General features: G+C 39.4%; 1 protein-coding gene and 1 long non-coding RNA gene across 2 annotated transcripts in view; both read left to right on the forward strand.

Annotated features, from left to right (window-relative positions):
* ZSWIM6 (zinc finger SWIM-type containing 6) overlaps nt 1–23,548 on the forward strand; it is a 198,593-nt gene that overhangs the window by 865 nt on the left and 174,180 nt on the right. Inside the window, exon 2 of the mRNA XM_049649510.1 lies at nt 6–107. Coding sequence (XP_049505467.1) covers nt 6–107 — 102 coding nt within the window. The remainder of the gene's footprint in view (nt 1–5; nt 108–23,548) is intronic.
* Nucleotides 1,570–23,548, forward strand: part of LOC125935665 (uncharacterized) — a 32,566-nt gene continuing 10,587 nt past the window's right edge. The window contains exon 1 of the long non-coding RNA XR_007461744.1: nt 1,570–23,197. This is a non-coding gene — a long non-coding RNA (uncharacterized LOC125935665). The remainder of the gene's footprint in view (nt 23,198–23,548) is intronic.

The following is a 23,548-nucleotide window of genomic DNA, read 5'->3' on the forward strand; positions in this document are numbered from 1 at the left end:
GGTGGGGGCCGCCGGGGCGGCGGACGGCGGCGACGAGACACGGCTGCCCTTCCGCCGGGGCATCGCGCTGCTGGAGAGCGGCTGCGTCGACAACGTCCTGCAAGTCGGTGAGTCACGGGGCAGCCGCGGAGCCGTCTGTCCGTCCGTCAGTCCCTCGGGGGGCGCCCGCCCCCTCTCCTCCGGCAGCCCCTCAATTGGGCGCGCGTCCGCACCCCCTCCCGATGCCCTCACCGGCCCGGACCGTCCTCTCGAGCGGAGCGCCCATTTCCTTCTCGCCCCTCCCCGCCCCCGTTTCCCCGGACGGGCCAGCGCGAGTGGGAAATGAATCAGCAGGACTCGCCCCGCGGCGGGGTTGGCGGGGTGGGTGTCGGGTGCCCCCGGCCCGCTCCGTTCCCCACCCTTCTCCCGGGGAGCACGTCCCGGAGGGCTGCTCGCCCTTTTTTGGGGGGTGGTTGTGGACAAAGGCGGAGGCGGACGGCCGGGCTCCGGCGAAGGGTGTGTGTGGCGGGGCCGTGCGGGGCGGGGGAGGGGGCGCGGGCCGCACAGACAATGCCGGCCGGGGCCGAGCCGGCGGCCGGGCCGCCCTCCGCGTTCACCCTGCTCTCTCTCCTTGTCTGCCGTTCGCTCCTTTTTCTTTCTCCTCTTTTCCCCTCCCCGCCCCCTCTATTGGAGGGGTGGGGACTACATTTTAATGCCTCTCGGGTGCCGCTCCTTTCGGGGCTCCGACGGGCTGGCGGCCGTGGCGCTCCGGGGTCGTTGCGGCGTCTGGTTTGGCCCGGGCGAGCTCCGCCGGCGGCCCGGGGATTTAAATGTGTCTTTTCCCCCCCGCGCCTCCCCTGCCTAGTTGGTGCGCAGGAGGGAGGGGGGCGGCGGGCTGGACTCCCTCTCCTCAGAGACCTCTCCCCCCGAGGGCGTCCCCGAGTCCATGGGCGCGAGCCGGGGAAGGAACGGCTTGCGCTTCCCTTTCCTGTCGGGCCCGGCGGTGCCCCGGGGCCTCTGCCGCCGGAGTTTGGTTGGCGCTGGGTGGCCGGTGGCCGTGCGCGGGGCGAGCCGCGGTGAGCAGTTACGGGCTTTGCGCTCGCAGCCGGCGGCGGCAGGAGCGCGAGGCAGAGGGGCTCCGCGGCCGCGCAGCGTCCCTCCAGGCGCGGCCGCCTGGCAGCCGGGCGCGACCCCGCACTTTGTTCTCGTTTTCAGGTTTATTTGTGCCCCTTTCAGTTCTCTGTCATCCTCCGAAAAGGGAGACCCAAACAAAAGAGTCTCTTTATTTCTTTTCAGAGCTTGTAAAGTAGAAGATATTTGACAAAGGCGAGCAGGACTTGTGATTTAAAGCTGCACAGCCCTCCTTTTCTCTGACAGACCATGAGAGTTTTCTCAAATACCGAGTTTAAAAGCTTTCCCTATCTTCACTCCGTACCCCCAATGTTTTTTTTCTGGCCAGATATCTTTTTCAGCCGTAGGATGGGGATGTTTGGGATGGAGTGAAAAGAACAATGCTATAATGAAACTCCCCCCCCCCCCCCCTTTTTTTCCCCTTTTTTACAAGGCCGTTTTTTTGCCCCCCCCCCCCCCCCCCCCCCGGCATTGCTGTCTACTTTAAATAGTATTGTGGTGGTGAACATGGTACCTAATGAATGGGGAGAGGGTTGGAAGCATCGCTGTCTCTGATTTTTAATCTTTCTTTCCATAGTCCGTTCTTTTATCCTTCTCTTTGGGAGTCGGGTGGGGGTCTGGATAGGGGCCGCAAAAGAGAATTAAGATTTATTTTAATTCTCTTTAGTTAATTTGAATTCTAATGCAGTCTGCAAACGTGATTTTCTGCATGGTCATTTATTTCCAAAGGCATCCCCCAGTGTTGTCTTTTCTAGGTTCGGTATCTTCTCCTTATGTCTAGAGGAGATTTAACTTTTGAGGCTATCCATCCTTCTTAAAAAAAAAAAAAAAAAATCTAATTAGCATTCTTTAAAGTTATACCTCCTTTTTTTTTTTTTTTTTTACACCCCCCCCCTCCCCCCTTGTTTCCTGCTGGGTTGAAACGGATTGAAGCACATCCACGGTTTCTCAGTATAACCAAACTAGAGTTTGGGAATTTTTATGGCTTGGCTGGCAATGTTGAGTGTTGTTTTTTTTTTTTTCCCCCTTCTGTGCTTGACTCTGCTTGCAAGCAATGAGGAATGACAGGAGAGCACATAGGGAGGGTTTCTTGGCTGATTGCATTTAAGCCAGGAATTCACTGTGAAAATAAAGCCAAGGGGCGATAAATAAAAGATGCAATCTTCTCTAGGAGACAGACACACAGCGTGGGCTTTGCCTGCTTTCATCAGTGAAGAGGCCTGGGTGAGTTGTAAAAGAAAATAGTAACTTTTTGAATAGTCCCCAAAGGGGAGGGAGGCCACTGAATGGAGTTGGCAGTAGTTGATATGAAATCGTATGATGCTGTTTGCATAGCTTGAAGAGTTGACCACCCTTTCGGAAACACTTACATACGTGCTAAACAAGTGCTGTACAAATTGTGGAAAATATTCTTTTTTCCCCTCTGAGTTGTGCCAGTTTCCTTAACTTCCAAGTTGTATTACTTGTTGTGCCAGTCAGCTTATGAGATGGAAGGCTGTTAAATGCCTGGCAGCTGGCTCTGTGAGATAGAAAACTCAGGACCAGGATTTCTTTTCCTTGATGAAGAACAGAGAGAATGGCTAGATTAACCATCTAACTTAGCTTTAAGTGGTGGTTTGAATTGGTATACTAACACAAGAGACTTATTTTATAATTTTTCGATATGAGGTAGAAGTCATTTTTGCTTCAGAACGTGACATGGAAAATAACACCATATACCATGATAGAACCATAAGCAATATTCTGGTATTCCAAAATTACAAGTTTGTTTGTACAGGAAGTATTCACTGACTTTTGTAGAGATGACTAAATTATAGATGCAGCAGGGAAAATCTAGTTGTTTGACACTGTTGAAGATTTTTTTAAGTATTGAGGGTCAATGAATTGGGACTTATCAGAAATTAAACATGTTTATTAGTTATTTTTAAACTCCTATTTTAAGAAGAAATTTAAAGGGAAAAAAATTAAGTCTTTGATGTAGTAGTTGTAATAGTTGTAAATGGTATTTAATTGGTGCAGAACTGTCCATCAGTTAATTATTGGAAGTTTTGGAGAAAGTGTAGTTCGCTAATTTTTTATTGATTGATATTATATCAAGAGAGAGTCATTGCTGAAGGTACTTGTATGTAAATATTATCGACACCACTGAAGTAATAATTTAGAAGGCATGTAAAAAAATTTCCCCAAAGTTTTGCCTGGGAAAGAGAGCTTTCTTATTATGACCTGAAACTCAAATTTTAAGGACAAATAACTTGAATTAAAAGACAGACAAATTTAATTGGATAAAAAAACCTAAAAATTTCTGGAAGACTGAAAACGTGATAAATGAAGTTAAGCAGCTAACTGGGGCAAATATTTGCAGCATGTTGGAGGCTAACGAGAACTCTGAAAAATTAGTTTAAAAAATAAAAGGGAGGGATGAATAATTTAGTTAAAACACGGGCAACACATTTCACAAAGAAATGTAAATGATCAATTTGTCTTCACTCTTGTTGTTAGTAAAGGTGACAGGCCACGTTCTTCTGCCACATCGGTGAAGACAAAAAAGATGGGTAGATAGCACCCAGAATTGGCTGAGGAGGTGGGAGAAGATGCTGCCTCCCTGGTTCCTTGGCTCTGTCTTTTTATGTCATTTCTAGGAATTTATTTTCTACATTCATTGATATTCATGCACAAAGATGTTCTGTACGTTGAGCAATGCTCATTGCAGTATCTGTAATACTGAAAAGCTGGAGTCTGTGGAAATTTCCATCTGAAGGGAACTGGTTAAGAAGTACTCTATGGAATTCTACGCAACCGTGAAAAACAGAGAGAGAGATAAATATATATACTGATAAGAAAAGGTGACCAGAATATTTTATTTAAAAACAAGTCAGCTCTTCATACAGTAGGCTGTAATTTCTGTTTAAAACAAAAAAGATAGACTTACAGATGCATAAAAATTTCTGGAAGGCTACACAAGCAACCACTGAATAGTGGTTATCTTTGGAAAAGGGCAGTCAAGTGGATGGGTGTACTTTTGGGGGGGGTTACTTTTCATTTTATGATTGTCTTATGGTTGGATTTTTCTAAGATCAGAAGCGCTCATTTTTGTAATTAAAAAGTCTTAGAAAAATTATCTTGTGTTTTTCAATTTTTTGTTTGTTTTGCGGTGTGTGTGTGTCCTCTTTCGGAAAATTGGTATACATTTGATTTTGTATTGAAACAAACAAGTTTGCTTAATTTGTGACTAATCAGTTTAAAATAAGTATTTAAACAAAACTGGGATCTTGCCTTTAGTATGGGCAGGAAGAAGATAAATTTTAAAAGGAGTTGCTTTTTTTTGTTTGTTCTGTTTTGTTTTGTTTTGCTGGTTACTTTTCGGAGAAAGGAATATTCCCCGGAATTCTGTTAACACTTTGGTAAACATTTTTTTATGGACTTTTTAGATTCATAACTTAAAATTTCTTGTTTTAGGGAGTGGCAAGGCAGTAAAAGGGAATCTGTTTTAGAATTAGGTTGGATAAAATTTTTAGTCACTTTATTTAAGGCTAATTTGTGGGCATTTCTTTGAGTGTTTTGGTTTTCTTTATAGACCAGAGATTGTTATATGAAAGTATGATTCTGGGTACACTTTCAGAATGGGATGTTTTGTTTACTGTTGATAGTATATTTCATTGAAAGCATTTTCAAGAGGGAAGTGATAATATAGAACATTTAAAAATTAGATCCTATGTTTTCTTCCTTTTGATTAATGAAAAAGTACACAAAACAAAGTTTGAAACTAGTTGCATATGTCTTCTTTTATTCTGTGCCAGTTAAAATGTTTGATTTGCTTACAATTGATTTTTGAAAGTATCTGAGTACTTAGTATGTGCTCAGCATTGTTCTGAGGAAGGTTAAAATTTCAATTTTTTCAATTATATGTGGGGAAATCTTGGAATTTCCATCTCTGGTGGCTAGTATTGGTCCAGTGAGGAAATCTAAAGTGTTCAGGAAACAACAATACTTGTAGCCAAAAGATTTCAATAAGATGGAAGGTGAATTGCAGATCTGAATTAAGCAAACATTTTTACTATTGCTTCAGGCTTTAATTTCTTGCCATACAGTTAGTTGTATTCTGAGTACACCCTTGGGGTGAGGAGGAAAAGGCCATCCCCATTATTTTATTTCAACTGTGCATTGAATTTCGTCCTTTCTGTAAAGACTTTGATGCCTTTCCTTTTAGAAACATCAGGATGACTGTGGAACATGTCCTTTAATAGAAGAATTATTGCAATTAATTGACCAACTCAAGTCATTATTGTCTTAAGTATGTTCTGGCCGATTTTTAAGATGTTTATCCTGGGCCTCTTTTCTTTTCACAATGGGTAATCAATTGCCATCAATTCTAACTCTAAATGTTTCATTTGTGTTTCATGAGCAGGCCAGCACATCTTTTCTGGTCACACTCATATTAAGGGTTTAGTTAATGTTTGATTTCAGTGGGCAGTATGTTCAGTGAAAAGGATGGCAATGGAAGAATACCAATGTTGTCTTTTAAGAAAGCAACCCCTTTTAAAAGTTACACAATTGGGTCTGTAGTAATTCCACATGCTTACATGCTCTGTTTTTGTGTTAGAAAACCGTTTTTCTTTAATACTTCAAAATGAATTTGGTACCTTTAAGAAGCTTTGTTACATACACATAAAATTAAACAAAACTCCTGTGGTGTTAGCAGTTTTTATAGGGGTGGTCATTAAACTTGAACTGTTGTTGACCTTCAACTGTTATATTTAAGGGGACAAATATCCTAGAAAAGAAAGAAGATCATAGTTAACTATAAACATCTTAGAAACAAAGCAGATTATAGGCAACTGTTTTTTAGGTGACAATAAACTATGTGGGACTCACAAAACCATTTTTAGTTATCTTTCAAATTATTGTGTAATCTCAAGACCAGTGCTTTTTCACAACAAAAAAAAACTAATTTAATTTTCTTGGTTTATTAATTTTTTGACATGTGTAAATATTTGGGGATTACAGTAAATTAGAAAACATAAACAGTTTCCTTTAAGTGGATAGGAAGACTCTCCATCTCCTTTTGAAAAATCAGTCTCAAGTGGTAATTTGGAGAAAAATACTACATAGTCTTGTCTCATGAAAGGAGACTCTAGTTTCTTAGTCCTAGCCAGTCTCACAAATAAAGTATGTTGGTTTAAAAAACATATCTTTGCAGGGGCACCTGGGTGGCTCAGTTGGTTGGGCATCTGACTTGAGCTCAGGTCATGATCTGGCATTTGTAAGTTTGGTGAGTTTGGTAAGTTCAAGCCCGGCATTGGGGCTCCCCGCTGATAGCTCAAAGCCTGGAGTCTGCTTCGGATTCTGTGTCTCCTTCTTTCTCTGCCCCTTCCCCACCTGTGCTCTGTGTCTCTCTCTGTCTCTCTCAAAAATAAATAAATAAGCTTAGGAAAAAAACCCCCATCTTTGCAGTTTTTGCTTTCAGTGCCATGTGTTCTGCTAAGAATATGCTTTAAACATGGTTTTTAGTTCTTTAAAAATAGGATGCTTCCTTTTATTTTTCTCATCTAGAAAAGGTAGTTAAAGTAAGCTTTAGAGAGAAAGCAGTGCAAAATCTGGTTTTCATTTGAAATTTAAAGATTGACTTTCAGCAAATAGTAAGTGGACTTTGGTAAGGGTGTGCTAAGTGATTTATATTTGTGGGATTCCTCAGTGATAATTAGATTCGGGTCAGTTAATATGTATTGTATATATTTACATATATTTACTTACGTATTTGTAACTAATTTGATGTTCACAAGTGCACATAAAAGGAGATGAACTCAGTGTCATTTGGGTATCATTACCCGAAGCATATTTCAGTGACCCTGTGTATAGATACATTGTGCTGTTTCTTCTTAAAATATGCTAACAGATGAGAAGCATTTTGTTTTTACAAAATGCGTTTGTATGATAGTTATTATCTACTTGTAGAGCTGAGGCGCAGACATGTTGAGTAGTTTGTCCAGAGAGGGGTAATAAATTGCAAAGTTAAATGTTGAATTTCTGTTTTTCCTCCCTTCAGTCTGCCTGTTAATTTGCTGGAGATGTTTGGTGAATTCCACAAACCCCCAGAACTCTGCGTATTCTTTTTATTTTTTTTAAAGATTTTTTTTTTTTTTCTTTTTAAGTTATCTCCACACCCACTGTGGGGCTTGAATCCACAACCCTGGCATCAAGAGTTGCATGCTCCACTGACTAAGCCAGCCAGGCTCCAGGCTCCAGGACAAGTCTTTTTTTTTTTTTTTTTTTTTGAGCTTATTTATTTGAGGCACCTGGGTGGCTCAGTCGATTGATCGGCTGACTTCAGTTCAGGTCATGATCTCACAGTTCATGGGTTTGATCCCCATGCTTTGGATCCTTTGTCCCGCTCTCTCTCTCTGCCCTCCCTCGCTTGAACTACTCTTTCTTTCAAAAGTAAGTATTTTTGAGAGAGAGAGGGAGAGAGAGAGCATGGGTGAGCGTGAGTGAGGGAGGGGCAGAGAGAGAGTTGGAGAAGGAGAGAGAGAGAATCCCAAGCAGGCTATCAGTGCAGAGGCACATGCAGGGCTCGAATTTACAAACCCTGAAATCATGACCTGCGCCAAAATCCAGAGTCAGACGCTTAACCGACTGAGCCACCCCACATGCCCCAGGCCAGGCATATTCTTGAATGTAAAATGATTGGAGTGTTGGAGAGATTATTTGGCTAACATTTTACTGAATGTTCTAAAAGTATTTCTAGATAGCATTTCAGTTTCTGGTGGAAATCTAATGGCTTCAGTTAAGCAATGATTGTAGCTTGCTGAATACATGCTAGTGTGAAAATATTTGTAGACATTTGGAAATTGTAGAGGTTGTAGGGTGAGACCAAAGTTCTGAAGAAGTTAGACTTTTAACTGTATGAAACTACATTACAGTTGTGTGAATATACATGAATGCACTCCTATACCTGTACACCTATGTAATAAAGAATTTACTAAATGTTTAAAATGCTTGTGCAGAACAAGAGAAGTTAATACCCAGTAAGAAATTTGGCTGCTCTGAATTTAGTACATTTGTGAAAACTTAACCAGTGTCTACATTTGACTTATTTTTGTAGGCTTTTCCAGTGTTTTTGTCAGAATCCCCTACCCTCATGCCAGTAAATAGTATATAAACAGTCCCTAGATGTATGGGATCTTTCATGTAATTGATGTGGTCTCAGAACTTTAGTAACCTCTCTAATTCCTAAAGACCTCTTGTTTGGGTGGCTTTTCTTTATCGAAGGAAGCATGATTTACGGTGAGCTTTTTAATATTACTGCAACAACATTTACTAACTAATAATCGTAGTTAACACTTTCATACCCTTAACCTTGTGCCAGATACGGCTCCAAGCACTTTATATTTCTTAACAGTCCTATGAGGTAGGTACTTTTATCATTCTCATTTTACAGATGAGGAAACTGAAGTATTGGAAAAAAATGAAAGTGACTTTGCCCATTTACACAGACTGGTACATTACTGAGCCAGACACAGCCTCTCTGGGTGGTACTCTTACCCTCTAAGTAATACTGCCCACGAGGGGCGCCTGGGTGGCTCAGTTAGTTGGGCCAGTTAGTTGGTCTGACTTAGGCTCAGGTCATGATCTTATGGTTGGTGGGTTCGAGCCCTGTCTCCAGCTCTGTGCTGACAGCTCAGAGACTGGAGCCTGCTTCGGATTCTGTGTCTCCCTCCCTTTCTGCCCCTCCCCACTCACACTCTGTCTCTCTCTCAAAAATAAGTAAACATTAAAAAAAAATTAAAAAATTTTTAATGCCCATGATGCATCATCATTAACTATTCTAGAGGGTTCATCTTTAGATCTATTATAGTCTTTTCTACTTTATAGAGTGATTTTCATGGTGGCCAGAATTTTAAATTATCACAACTGTGATTTTTTTTTAAGGTTTATTTTATTTTGAGACAGAGAAAGTGAGTGCGAGTGGGGGAGGGGCAGATTGAGGGTGGGAGAGAGAGAATCTGGAACAGGCATTGTACCATTAGTGCAGAACCCGATGTGGAGTTTGAATGCATGAATCATGAAATTATGACAGCCAAAAATCAAGAGCTGGATGCTCAACCGACTGAGTCACCCAGGCTCCCACAACTCTATGATTTTTGAAAAAAAATATTTATTTTTGAGAGAGAGAGCACCATTGGTGGAGGGGCAAAGAGAGAGAGAGAGGAGGACAGAGGATTCGAAGTGGGCTTTGTGCTGTGCTGACAGCAGTGAGCCCAGTGCAGGTCTCTGACTCATGAACGAATGGAACCATGAGAGCGGGACCTGAGCCGAAGTCGGACCCCTCACCATCTGAGCCACCCAGGTGCCCAAAGCTATGAATTTTAACATGTATTTTAGAATTTGACTTGAAAAACTGCATTTCACAAATTCCTCTTATGAATGAATTTCAGCTTTGGAAGATGGTTGTGTGGGGTGATTTTGATCATCTTCCATTGGGCATTTTTTAACTTTTTTTAAAAGTTTATTTATTTTGAGAGAGGGAGAGAGAGCATGCGTGCAACATGAGTGGGGGACCCCGGGGGTGGGGTGGGGGGAGACAGAGAGAGAGAGAGAGAGAGAGAGAGAGAGAGAGAGAGAGAACCCCAAGCAGGCTCTGTGGCCAGTGTGGGGATCAGTCCCACAAACTGTGAGATCATGACCTGAGCTGAAATCAAGAGTTGGTGGCTGAACCGACTGAGCCACCCAGGCACCCTCCATTTTTAACTTTTGAAAGAGGAATTAACTTGTAGGTTAGATCTAAATGTGGTATATATGAGGCAAAGGTAATCTTTCAAGGTAAATTTTAGAAATTCTGTATTTATCTCATTTTAAGGCCCCTTTTAAATGTTTTGATTAAAAATCATTATTTCTTGTGGCTGGTAAAAAGATTTCATATTCTTTGAGAGGCAGAGAGTTCATTGGAAAGATGTTAATTTGAAGGATGCAGTAGGACCTGTCAGTACATTTAAACTGGTACTAACTGAATAAAGTGATCAGATAAATTGGAAGCTCATTTAGCGAATTAATGTGCTTAAATTCAGGTGACTCACTGCCTGGTCCTGCCTTATTTACCAGTCTCCCTGTTTACTTAATGCATTTTTTATTGTTAATTGGTGTCAGATCTCTAATGATGGAAGATATTATACTGAAAATAAGCATAGGAAGGTAGCATGTAGAGTGAGTCCACAAAAGCAAGATTTAAATTCTCTTAATTAGATCAGTACAATTTAGAATGCTATATGTGCCACATTGTACCTGTTAAATATTTGCTAACAGTGACCAGCATTTTTATAAATGAAATATTGATGTTTTATAATTTCAGTGTATGGGCAGAGCCTGGAGCCTCTTCTCGTGTTGTGTTAATCTTTCTTGGTGACGGCCTGCCGAAGTTATACTCAACCTTTGCTCCTGCTATAGCTTGATATTAACCAATTTCCACAGACAAGATGGTCATGGTTTTCATAAATATTTGTCATAATATAAGCCCCTAAAATTCAAATACCAGAAATTTGTAATCTTATTGGTGTATGTGAAGGAGCATCTTTTTTTATACATTTGCATTCTTTCTTTAGGACTTTGCTTTCTTAGCACTTCTTGACACTTCTGATTTTGTACTCTTCACACTGTCTTTTAGGCCACCCCTTCCCTGCCAGTCACCTATGTGTTTTTTTTCTTCTACTTTCTCTAGACCATGGTAAACCTGAGGACTGAAATAAATGACCAGTGGCTGGTTTGTGATGATGGTAGAATCAAGTGAGAGAAACCTGAGAGTAGGAGGTGGCGGAGCCTCTGAACCTTCTTCAGCGCTTCACTGTCTTCCTCCCTTTCTCCCCTTCCCACACTTCCTTCTTGTCTTTCCTCCTTTCTTGAGTGTGGGAGATGGAGTGGTGGGAGTGAGGAGTAGGAGGGAGTGGTAGGAAAAAAGGCAAGAAATCTGGGAGAGGTAGAAAATACCAGCTGAGAGCTTATTCTGTTCCCTTCCTTCTCTGCTTTTAGTTGTCTCCTCCCCTTAAACCTCCCTTGATTTAGGGAAATAAAGCTGAGGTCACAAGGACCTATGTGTTCCAGCTGCTGCTTGGCTGCTATTTTTAGCCTGGCCCTGCATCAGGCTGGCACCGGGCCATGATGGCACAGGGCCAGCACGTTGTGGGACTGCTGGCAAATGTCAAAAACCTAACTTTTCGGTTATCAAACTGAAATTTCAGATATATTCTCCACGATGATACTCTACTTATCTCTACTTTTTTGAAATGGGACATATATGTTTATTTTTAGAAAAGATTGAGTTTTGACAGTGGTCATCATACTACTATAACTATTTTAGACAGGAGGAAGATTTAAGAATTGCACTATCGGGTCATTGTTATATCCTGCTCAGTAATTTTGGTTTTGTGGTGGCACCAAGAAGTGTGAAATTTGCCCGACCTATTTAATATGTCTTGGGCATCTTTTTAAAAAAATTTTTTTTTTAAACATTTATTTATTTTTGAGACAGAGAGAGACGGAGCATGAACGGGGAAGAGTCAGAGAGAGAGGGAGACACAATCTGAAACAGGCTCCAGGCTCTGAGCTGTCAGCACAGAGCCCGATGCGGGGCTCGAACTCATGTACTGCGAGATCATGACCTGAGCTGAAGTCGGCCGCTTAACCGACTGAGCCACCCAGGTGCCCCTGGGGCATCTTTTAAAATTGCCATTGCTGTTGAAGTTGTAGAGTCCGAATTGGTTTATATAATTATAGGTGTCATCAGGCATTTTTAAAAAACATATGTACTGTTTTTTTCTATAGCTGTCAGTGTTCTCTTTGCTAATTCGGTTGTGTGTGTTTAGGTTTGGTTAATACTGTAGAAATATGTTTCACAAACAAAAAACTTACTGTTTATTTTCATGGGGAGCAGCTAGGTTTCTGGAATATCAGTGTCTTTGTATAGATTTACCCAGTATCATGTGGATTTTCTTTGCAAACTGAGTTTTAAATTTTGGATGCACATGTGGATTTCAGTACTTACCTGGTTATTAGTTGCACTCAAAATGAAAAGTAAGTTGTATTTTTTCTTGAATGCCGTTTTGGAAAAAAGTAAAAAAAAATGTTGGAGTGTGAATCTTTATCTTTGGAAGGGACTTTGGTAAGAACTGTTTATATTCTTTCCACAGTGGTACGTAGAAGAGCTTGAGGTTATTCTAGGTATGATTTTCCATTTACCATGGACTACAGTGAATATGAGTAGAACCAGAGATGATGGTTATTCAACCTTATTCAAAGAGTAGTAATGCTGTAATATACTTAGGTCTTTTGAATGGCAGGATAACATTTAGTGCATTGATCTGATGTCCTTCTTAAAGTAGCACAGAATTTTTGGCCAAAATAACTAGAAATAGAGTCTGATTGATTTTTTTTTTCTTCACTTTATCTTTAAGGCAGTTATTGGATGAATTCTGCTGAATTCATTTTTGTGAAATAAGGAAGTTTAGGTGAGGGATTTAGTGAAAGGTGAATTTGTGATCTAATAGCTTAGAGAAGGCAGATATTTTAGAGTTTATTTACGTTTTTACATCTTCAAGTTCTTTGTGGATAAGAGCAAATTGGGCAGCTTGCTGTTGCTGATATAAGAATAATTTACTTTTTTACTTGGTGAAAACAAAAATTTCATTAGGAAATATAATCAGAATGTCTTGGGGATAGATTATCAAGTACATTGAATTCTTTAAAAAAAATTTTTTTTAATGTTTGTTTATTTTTGAGAGAGAGATAGAGAGAGAGCGAGCACGACCAGGGAAGGAGCAGAGAGAGAGAGAGAGAGGGAGACACAGAATCTGAAACAGGCTCCAGGCTCTGAGCTGTCAGCACAGAGCCCGACGTGGGGCTCAAACTCAAAACCGTGAGATCATGACCTGAGCCGAAGCTATAGACCAACTGAGCCACCCAGGCATCTCACAAGTACATTGAGTTCTAATGCAGTGTAGTAGTTGTACCATTTGGTTTCTTTCTGCAGTTAGTGGTTATAGTAGGTATTTCAAAGGTGTCTTAGAAAAAGACTATTGATCCATAAACATTATGTATGTCTCTGTAGGGGTATGTGCGTGCGTGTGTGTGTGTGTGTGTGTGTGTGTAGATAATAGATAATCTAGATCGATTATATATCTATCTATATACAGTAATATGATGTGTAGAACATTGTAATTTACTGGATGATAGTGTGTAAGTGACTAAGTTATGGATCCTTAATGTAATTTATATTTTATTGAGGTGAGTCATGTAAATGATGTCTGCACCAGGTCAGCTAACAAGCTTGATTAAAACCAAAGCCCAGAAGGTAGTTTGACTAGTGCTGTTTAGACTCCTTAGGAGCAAAGTGCTCAAATGACGTTCCTTATTGGAACTTTGCTGGGGCAGTTTCTTTGCAGTTTTCATGAATCTCTATTAGCAACTTACTAAAAAAGCATTTTGTCTAGGCTGTTTCATAAATAGGAAATTCCAAAGTACTGAACAGTATTGCATTTTTGCTTCCAATAAGGATGATTGCAGTGGGAAAAAGTTTAAAAAACTCTTATTTTAACGGTTTATGGCAAAATACTTCTATTTTAAAATGGATAGATTTAAAAAAAATTTGTTTTAATACTAATTTGTTTCATTTATGATTTTTCAAGTTTTTTTTCCTAGTTTATAAGTTTAGATGTGTTAGAAAAAAATTGGTGATACAAGAGCCAGTGATTATGAGTTTATTAAAACTTCAGTGTATATATTAAGCCTGAATTTGTCTTAGTAGCTCATAGTTTAGCTTGGTTTTTGGTTTTTGGTAAATCCTGAGACTTCTGAGTTCTTGTGCTCCTCTGTGAAATTTGTTTTTTGACATATAAAGGTATGGTTTGTATTTTTTTAAACGGGTGTGTGTGTGTGTGTGTGTGTGTGTGTGTGTGTGTGTGTGTGTTTGTGTGTTGGGGTCTTAGGAAGGAATGGTGGTAGTGGTGAGCCAAGCTGTGGTGGCTTAAAGTCAGAAAAGCACAACAATTTCAAGTAGCCATGTTCAAATATACAATATTTATTTCAAGAATTTATATTTCTTTGGGTTGCACATTTATGTTGTCATATAAAAACTTATTTTTTACTTAACTTTCCCTCTCCCCTAGTTCTTCCTGTTAAAAATACTAACAATTCAGAAGGTAATCTATGAAAGTTCAGTGTATATTGGTAGTCTGTATTATGATAGTTTTATGGATGTATTTTGTATTGCATCTTTAAAAGGCTAGTTTAAAGAAATTTACTTCCTTGAGTTGCTCTTTCCCTCTTTGATCCTTAACAATTGTGGATCAACTATTTTTCTCTTTTTAGTTTTGCCTTTTTAATCATTTAGAATAGAGCTTTGATTCTCTTTCAAGAAGCCTTATTTAACAAATCTAGAAAATTCTATTGTGTCTTGATTCTTAAGAAGCCTTACATAAGAAATCTAGAACTGTCTTGCTGTTTTTTAAAAAGATATAGTAAATGGGGTACATTTAAATAATCTGGTTTTCTTCCACTGAGAGTAGGTTGACCTTCTGAAAATCTACAAGAGGTTGTTGTGGGGCCTGACACTGGCCTGATTCATGACCTTTTCCAAGCTTGAGAACACAACTGTGGAACTCATCCTTAATGTAAATATTGGAGGAAATGAGAGATGACTTATGAGAAATCAGAAAATCTAATCCTTTGTAGGATTGCAGATTTCTGTGTCTTTGATAGAGGGAGCAACAGTTGGCTATCGAATGACTGAAAATATGAAGTGCCAACAAACAAATGTAAAAATATTCTGCCGTGCACAGTTACAGAGTCATTTTGAGTTGCCCATTGTTTATTTTTAGTCTTTTTCTTTGGGACGAGAATCCCAGAGTATTTAAATACAAAGTCCCTTTTTGGTGTGAAAGATGTATCTGCTAGATGGAAAAAAAAAGGTACTAGGAAATTTAAATTCAGGAGAGCCAACTAGTAATAGTGCTCATGCAGTGTACTTAGTAGACATTGAAATGTTGCTTGAATGAAATAAGCTTAGATTTTATGCCAGTCTTTGTGATTGCCTCTATGAAATTCTCTTAGGTGAAAAAAAAAACCAAAACAATCAAACTCCATTACCCAACGTGACCCCAGTGCACCTCTTTTTGCCTATGAGTCCTGTCCCCATGCTTTAATAAAATCACCTTTTTGCACCAAAACAAAACAAAACAAAACAAACAAACAAAAAAAAACCCCTCCAAGTTCTAATTTCTGTTTGCTTTTCTGAATCTGAATTGCTGTAACTTAATCTCTTAAGAGGCATTTTGAATAGGAATATTACCACAAGATAGATAGTTTAATTTTTAGGACTGGGCTTATTATTATCAGCTTATTTCTACAGAGAGAAATAACCTCACAGATGTAAGGTTTCTTTCTTCAGTTTTCTTATTTGAGGGGACTTTTTCTTTAAGCTTGTTAACTTGTTAATAACATTGGCCAAAAAGCTGTTCTAAAAGCAGTTTATTTGATGATTCCAGTCCTAAACAGAAAATAATTTGAGCATTCCTGTATAGAGCAGTACTTTTGAGTTACCCAAGAAAATAACTTTCAATTACAAATGCCTTTGAGGGATTAAGAGATTGCTTTTTCCTTTTATTTGCTATTTCATTTTTTAAAGAAACTGGCAAAAATAAATTTAATTAGTTTTTTTTTTTTTTACTTTTTTTCCAGATAACTTGCAAAGCACATGTGACTTCAGAACATCCCACAAAGTCTGACATATTGTGAAAATACATTGGCTAATTGATAGGAATGGTTTATTAATAAACTGGTCTACAAAATGCTGATGACTTTCTCTTGAGGTAGAATTTGCTTCAGACTCAGTTTTGCCTAAAATGGGATAACCAAGCAGTTTTCTGAATAATAATTTGCTAATGAACATGTACTCCAAATGCTTGGCTCACGAGAGGGGGATGGGTTGTCCAGATATTGGGTGACCATGTGTTTCCATTTGTCCAGTCCACTGAATCTTAGTTTATGCCTCATTTCCTGGCATAATTATCAACAGTCCCCTCTTTCACTCTTGTAAGTGTTCCAGTTCAAATTATAAAATATACACTTACTGTAGTTGTATAAATACCTCGTTGTTCACAAAGGATGGAGCAATTAAGAAATCATTTTAAAATTATACTCTATGTGATTGCACATGCACATTCCAGTATGTGTAGAGGGAGAGGGAGAAAGGAAGGGAGGGAAGTTGTTTGAGGAGTTGTTTGGGACCAGAAGGAAACCTTTTTGCTATCCCTGGTCTTCTTAATCAATGACTCCACTCAGTCTCTTTCAGATAGGAAATATTTGATTTCTGTCTGGGTTTTTAGTCATCTCAAAAGGAAACAATTAAGAGATTTTCGAACTCTTGGTTTGATGTGTCTCGCCTTCACTGCCCCCCACTGTTTTTTTCAATTTAGAGATATGTTAATTTTCCTATCCTTATTTGATGTCATAGTATTTTAGCATGTTTATATTAATGATACAGTTCTATTTGCACATTTTCTTACCTTAGATTGATGTTCAGAGGTACTCTCATTTTAGGTACAGGCAGTTGACCACTTCTGTGACTGTGTCATTTGCTTATCACATGACCATGAGCTTAGAGGGGATGCCTAACTCATCAGGAGACAAGAGTCCTCTGCTGGCTCTTGTCTTAACTACCTGTGTACCCTTAGGCAGATCACTTACTGGCTCTGGGCTTCCTTGAATCCTTACAAAATGTGAATAATTATACCTCTGTCACCTCTATCGTGAGGCTGTTTAGAGACCCACATGGAAATGAATACATGAAAGTACTTGAATTCTGAATAGTTACACAGGAGGAAAATACATTGTTATGCAGTGTTCCCATTTTACCTAATTTTCTCCATTATTTACCTAATTTCTCCAATTTACCTAATTTTCTCCATTATTATTTTCTTCTGGTTTTTTCTATTTCCCGAAAACCCTGCAATAATCATGTATTGATTTTGTAATCAGATAGGGGAAACATTGTTTCAAAAATTGCTTCATTAACCATTAAAACATGAAGTTTTGCTATCTGCAGATTAATCTCTATTAATATTTTATTATGATTGCAAATGTTGCTTGATCTAGTGCACGTAAACAGAATATATGTTGGTCAACAAAGTATGCCTTGACCTTGATGTCATACGCCTCTTTTGTTTTTGACCCGATTGATGAATTCTGTCTTTACATGGAACTCTAGAATAATTTCTTGGAAATGGGAAGAGGAATGTCTAATATCAATTCAGTGATATTCATGAGTAGAATGGACAGTTTATGGATTAGCCTAGTGACTTGGGGTTTAGTTTCAATGCTTCCCTGAATATTTACCATAGGCAAGTGGAGAATGGAAGAAGATACAAAGCATTCCATTTCAGATATGCTTCTGAATTTCTCAGGTCATATGACTATGTACTGAGATCTACCTTTCCTTCTTTTGGCAACTGGAATCAATAAAAAGAGTTGATTACCCTTTTTTTCCTGATTTAAACATTTACAAATCAAGTGTTGAGAAAAATAGTTTCAAGTGAAAATTTAAGAGCTTACTATGAACTGACATTTTGGGTGTTTTTTTTCCCCTCCTCAATTCTATTTTTAAGTATCTCATAAGTCTTGCCCTTGAAAGCTCTGCTGATGTGACCTATTTACCCCACTTTCTTTCTAGCTGTTCAGTGAACTTAATGGCCTTTCTGCACTTCTAATATGTTCCACAGAGATTTTTTATTTCAAAGAATATTCTTGCTTTCTTTGTGTATATGCACATGTGTAAGAGTGGACTTCATGTGTTTCTAAGAGTATTAGAATCAGCTTAAACTTTGGACAGGCAAGCATCAGCTCTTAACAATCTGTATTGCAGCCAGAATGATGTTGCCCATTTGCTCCGTGTGTGGCCTCCCTTTGTGCAGAGGACTTAAGGTCGTTTGAGGGTGTGCAAGGCTTACCATAATCTGGCCTGTACTCTCATCTGCCTCTTGCACATTTTCTCCCTTGCCCTTCTATTGCCTCCAAGCTGCCCTGCTAGCTGCCTTTGCCCATGTTCTTTTTTCTGCTTGGAATGCTCTTTTTGCCTGGTTCGTGCCTTAATTGTCATCTTGGCTTAGAGAAATCTGGCAAAGGTTTCTCTGCTTTGTAACCATAATCACAATTTCCCGTGTGATTTTTTTTTTTATTGTCTCCCCCATTAGATTGTATGTGTGTGTCTGTATGTATGTGTACGTACTTTTGTATCCATAGTTCTTAGACAACCCTTTGCACGTACTCCACTCTCAGAAGTTTGTTGAATAAATGGATGAAGGAAGTAATATTTTACTTTGAAAATATTTTCCTAACTCTCCAGGAAGAGGCACTGCTTTAACGCAGTGGTTCCATCTACCTTCCATCCCACACCTATGCCACAAAGAATGTGTTAGTTTGAAAAACAGCCCAGTTGTGTGTTTGTGGCTGCTTTGGGCCACTCCCAGATTCCCCAGAGGTACATTTTCATGCGTCTCTGCTATTACAGGGACTTTTCTTAGAAAAGTTTGAGAAGCTCCTTTATCAGGGTCACTTGTGCTGGTATGTGGGTTCATATGACTGAGAAATTTACTTTGTCATGTAGCACCTGGGAAAATCCAAACGGCCAAAGGTTTTGAGTAGATGGTAGGGCATGCGGTTAGAGCAGGAGATTCTCTTGCCCACGTGTGGGTCACTTCTTGTTTCCTTTTTTTGTCAGTTCTCTTGAACGGGCAGTTGTGTTTCATCTTGATGGGCAGGGCACTGGCTCTGGAGAGAGCTCATGTGCAGGGTCACTGTGGGCCACATAGCAGGTCTGCATGCAGCATTTTTTTTTTTTCTGTTTATTATTCTGTGCATTCTTGCTTGTGCTTGAACCTCTGTTTTTTCCAGTCTATTTTTTTGGTCATGTTAATCTTGGAATCTTCATGTTAGTTCAACTCAAAAGGAATAGGCTGGAATGATGCATCGAAGACCTATCAATTGCATATCTACTGCATAAAGGTATTTTTGTCCCATTAAAGTGATCTTGGACAAACTTGAACTTTTTTCATCACCTTGTTTGGCATGGTGGAGGGGGTCAACTCTAATTTGAAACCTGTATTCGTTCACTCCTCTATGTAGTTGCAGCATCAGAACATCTACCACTTTTTCGGTACTGGTTTTAGTGCTCTGCAGGCATGATCTCCAGCTGTCATAACAACTTTGAGAAGAACGTATTCGCTTCATTCGTGACTGTGGAAACTGAGATATGAGATGCTAAGTCACATGTCCAGGAGCCCTCAGCCAGTCTGTGCCAGACCAGGACACTCAGGCCTCCTACTTCTCAAGTGGGGTCTTTTCACTGTACTACCTTCTTTTCATGTGTTGCTGCAGGCAGCTTGTCTTCCTGTATGTGCACCAAAGAAGCCATTGAGAGACCTTCTTGGTCTGTGACACCATGCAAAATTGGCTCCCTGACCTTTGAACGATGGTCCATGATTTCTGGGATCTGCTACATTTTATTTTTTAGGTTTTGATAGTAGTAATGGGTATATGACCCATAGTATCTAATTGCTTCTTGGAGCTGGTACTAAACTCCGTTGCATATGACTTTTTTCTTTGTGAGCTTTTTAAAAGAGAGTTTCATTCACAGCATTTGATGATATTAATAATTTGGCTTGAAACAGTTATGTTTTCTCTTTCTTCGGTTCCTTGGTTTTAGTGGGAGACCTGGGTGCAATGTATGTAGGGAGATACTTGAAAGAGAAGGAGGTATAACAGAAGCTGTGTGAGGCTGCTGTGGTGCAACCAGCACTGTTATGTGAAGGCAGCTCCGGGTGCTGGTGGGTTGTGTTAATAGCCCTACTGATGGAGAGATTTAGCAGTTTGCTGAAGTGCTGTGAACAGTCTTTTCTTACTAATAAATTCTAGTCTCACTCTTAGAGCAGGCATTAAAACTTCCTTTTCCTCTTTTGTTTGGAGGGAACTCTCCTCTGTTGCAGGCTAAGAAAGGCTAGATGTGTCCTTCCAGGCAACGTACAGGGTCTTTCCCTTTTCCCTATTCTCTCCTGTGTGTACCATGAGATTCTATAAAGGGGCATTTATAGAGGCCATTGAATCCACTAGTCTGAGATGCCAAGACCTTTATTTTTCACTTGGGAGTAGGCAGTGTAAAGGTGCACAACCTGACTGGCTAATGTAAGATAATAGTCAGGACTCTATCCTTCCTTAGAAGACCTGGGTTGTTAGAGTTGTCTTCTTGTGACCTCATTCCTGCAGCCACTGTACCTTCTCCTCAAAGTAGTGAACTCTGCATATGGCTTCAACTTTTATTCTATAGCTGGGCCTTTCTGCAGCAACTGCAGCTTACTATGTAGATGTGTCTCCAGTTAAAAGCTTAGTAAGTCTATATAACTTGTCATAATTTTAGCACTTTACCTTATTAAGGTATATGTTTTCATTATCTGATTTACAAAAGTACCATATAAAAACCTACCTATGCTATATAATTGCTGAAACACTGAGTAAGCTCTGCTTTTTATGACCAAGTTATGGGATGAGTAATTACTCTCTAGAGTGAATGGTTCAAAATGAAATAACTATATGCCTAAGGTGTGATGTGACACCAGATGTATTTAAGCCCCAAAGGTGTGTAATTATCTCACTACTCTTGCACATACACACAAGTACATTTATGCTTATGGTAAGTTTTATGTGCAAAAGAAAACTCACTTCTGAAAAGTGAAGGAACAGAACAGTCCGTTATTGAGAGGCTCAGAGGTTGTTTAGTGTTAGAAGTACTGTTTTAGTCCCTCCTGACAAAATCCTACCTCACTGGATTCTACAGGAAACCAGCATCAAATTGTGGATTTCAAGTGTTAAGGCTAATGTACAGATTTTCTCAAAGCACCATGTTTATAATTTATAGTCTGCTGCCGTGTACTCAGTGACTTGTTAAATATTCCATTGTTGGACTCTATTTTGATCATCAGGTGTGTTAATTAAAAGCATTAAAATGATGTACTCTGGTTTCTTACTGAAAATAAAAACTTACAGTCTCCTTAAATTTTTAATTTTGCATATAGGTTATCTGTCTAATCTCTTTCTATAGATCCTGAATAATTAAACATAGTACCTCAAGCTGATTTTTCCTCTCTAGTTTTAATTCAGTGTTAAAATGCTGTTTGAATCACATTAAAAATATATTTTATCACAATTCTACCAGTCCCATTGTGTTAACTGTGCTCCTATCTAATGGTATAAAGTGATCAGGTTACATCAGTTTCCGCCAGCAAATGACCAGACACTGTATTTTGGGGATTTGGTTGGTAGTTATGACTTAGCTCCCTGTTAAGCCTAGGAGATGAAAATTTCCTTAGCGTGGAGACCAGTGCAGGCCCATAGTGGCTGCTAGGTCTTCCCTTGAGCCAGAGAAAGGCGAATTGAGATGCTGCTGGCTTTGGGACTCACAAGTAAAATAGCAGTTGATGGTAGCTTACCTTACCTGTTTACAGTGTGATTCTCTTGGGAAGTTTTTTTTTTTTTTTTTTTTTTTTTTTTAAATACAGTATTTAAAAACTATTTCTGTTTCGCGGGAGGCAAATGTTTGCTTAGTTTTGAAACAACAATACAAAACATTTACAGCTTTAAATTCTTAAAAATGCAATTTACAGGTAACTTGTGAACAATAAAATTCATATGCTATGCTAACATCAGTATGTTGGGACACAACCACTGTATCAAGCATCAGTCTATTCAGTGAAGAGAAGTGAATTTCACTTTGTTTATATGTGTGTCCTCTGATGGGGTAGCTGCTAGCCACATGTGTGACTACATTTGGAATGCACGGAGGTGTGCTGAAAGTGTGTGAGGCAGGCACCAGATTTTGAAGGCAGCACAGTTAAAGGAAGCATGTGAAATATATTGTCAGTAATTTGTTGAAATGGTGATCTTTTGGGTATTTGAGTTCAATAATGTATATTAATTTCATCTGTTTGTTTTTACCTTTTTTAGTGTGGCTACTAGAAAACTCAAAATTACATGTGCAGCTCACATTTTTCTTTTAGTGCTGGTTTCTGGACCCTGTGGTCTCATAAGAAGTTCTTTCTGCTTAGGTATACATTTTAGCTGTGATTTGGTTATATAATTTGATTATAACTTTTTGCCAACCATAAATTTGAGTACCTTGTAGTGATTCTTAAACCATGGTTCCAAGACACTGTTCTTAAATTGCTCTTTGTGGATTATTTAGGACTGTTTTTCAGTCTTAAGTTTCTAAGGTAGAAGAACCATCTGCCAATTGATTATTTTGTAGATTTGAAACTTCATTGGCTAAGTTATTTCCAATAATTTAAGAATCTAAATCCATTTTATCTTCTTAGAGGAGCTCAGTGGATTGGTTATGATATTTAAAATTGAGATTTTATTTCTAGGTAAGGTATACATTGAGAGCTAAAATTATATTTACTTTCAAAAATAGTTCCTTAGAAACTTACAGGCCTTGGGGTGCCTGGGTGGCTCAGTTGGTTAAGCATCCAACTTTGTCTCGGTCATGATACCGCGGTCCATGAGTGTGAGCCCCATGTGGGGCTCTGTGCTGACAGCTCAGAGTCTGGAGGCTTCAGATTGTGTGTGTGTGTCTCTCTCTGCTCCTCTCCCGTTCACTCTCTGTCTCTCTCAAAAATAAATAAACATAAAAATTATTAAAAAAACCTATTGGCTATAAAAAATTTATAAATAAGAAACCTGTTGGCTTTGTAATAATGTAAGGAAACTGCCTTAAAAGGTTTGATTTTGCATATGAAGACAGAAGGATGGGGTTTCCTTGCGTTTCAGAGTGTTTTTTGGATTTTATTGTCTACTGAAAAAAAAAAAAAGGGAGGGGGGACAGACCAACATAAGATGGCCAGTTCTTTGTTTTGTAGTTTTCATAGTGTGGTCCCTGGTTTAGTAGCATCAGCATCAACTGGAAATTTCTTGGAAATGCACATTCTTCTCTTTCACTCCAGATGCACAGACTGGGAAACGCTGGAGGTGGGGACCAGAATCTGGATTTTGATATGCCCTCCAGGTGATTTTTATACATCCAGAAGCACCGGCTAAACGTACTGGTTAGGGTCCAGCCAGGAAAAGTTTTTAAAAGTTTTCTAAATTTTTAAAATAGGAATTCAGTGCAGGAGATTGGTTACACAACCTCCTGCTTGTGATGGACGAGCTGAGAAGCAAGATAGGATGGTCAGGCAACCCAGAGATTAACAGCACCAAGAAGAGAATAGTATCACTGGTAGTTATGGGAGTTTAAGGAGCCAGGGCTGCTCTGAGATTGGAATCTCCTGGTAGGAGCTGGTAGGAGCTGGTAGGAGCTGGAGCCGTGGAAGAAATGCAGCTCTTGCTGGGAACACTGCCTGAAGTGGAGAAGTAA

This window comes from Panthera uncia (genome assembly GCF_023721935.1).
Source record: "Panthera uncia isolate 11264 chromosome A1 unlocalized genomic scaffold, Puncia_PCG_1.0 HiC_scaffold_17, whole genome shotgun sequence".
Classification (NCBI taxonomy): domain Eukaryota; kingdom Metazoa; phylum Chordata; class Mammalia; order Carnivora; family Felidae; genus Panthera; species Panthera uncia.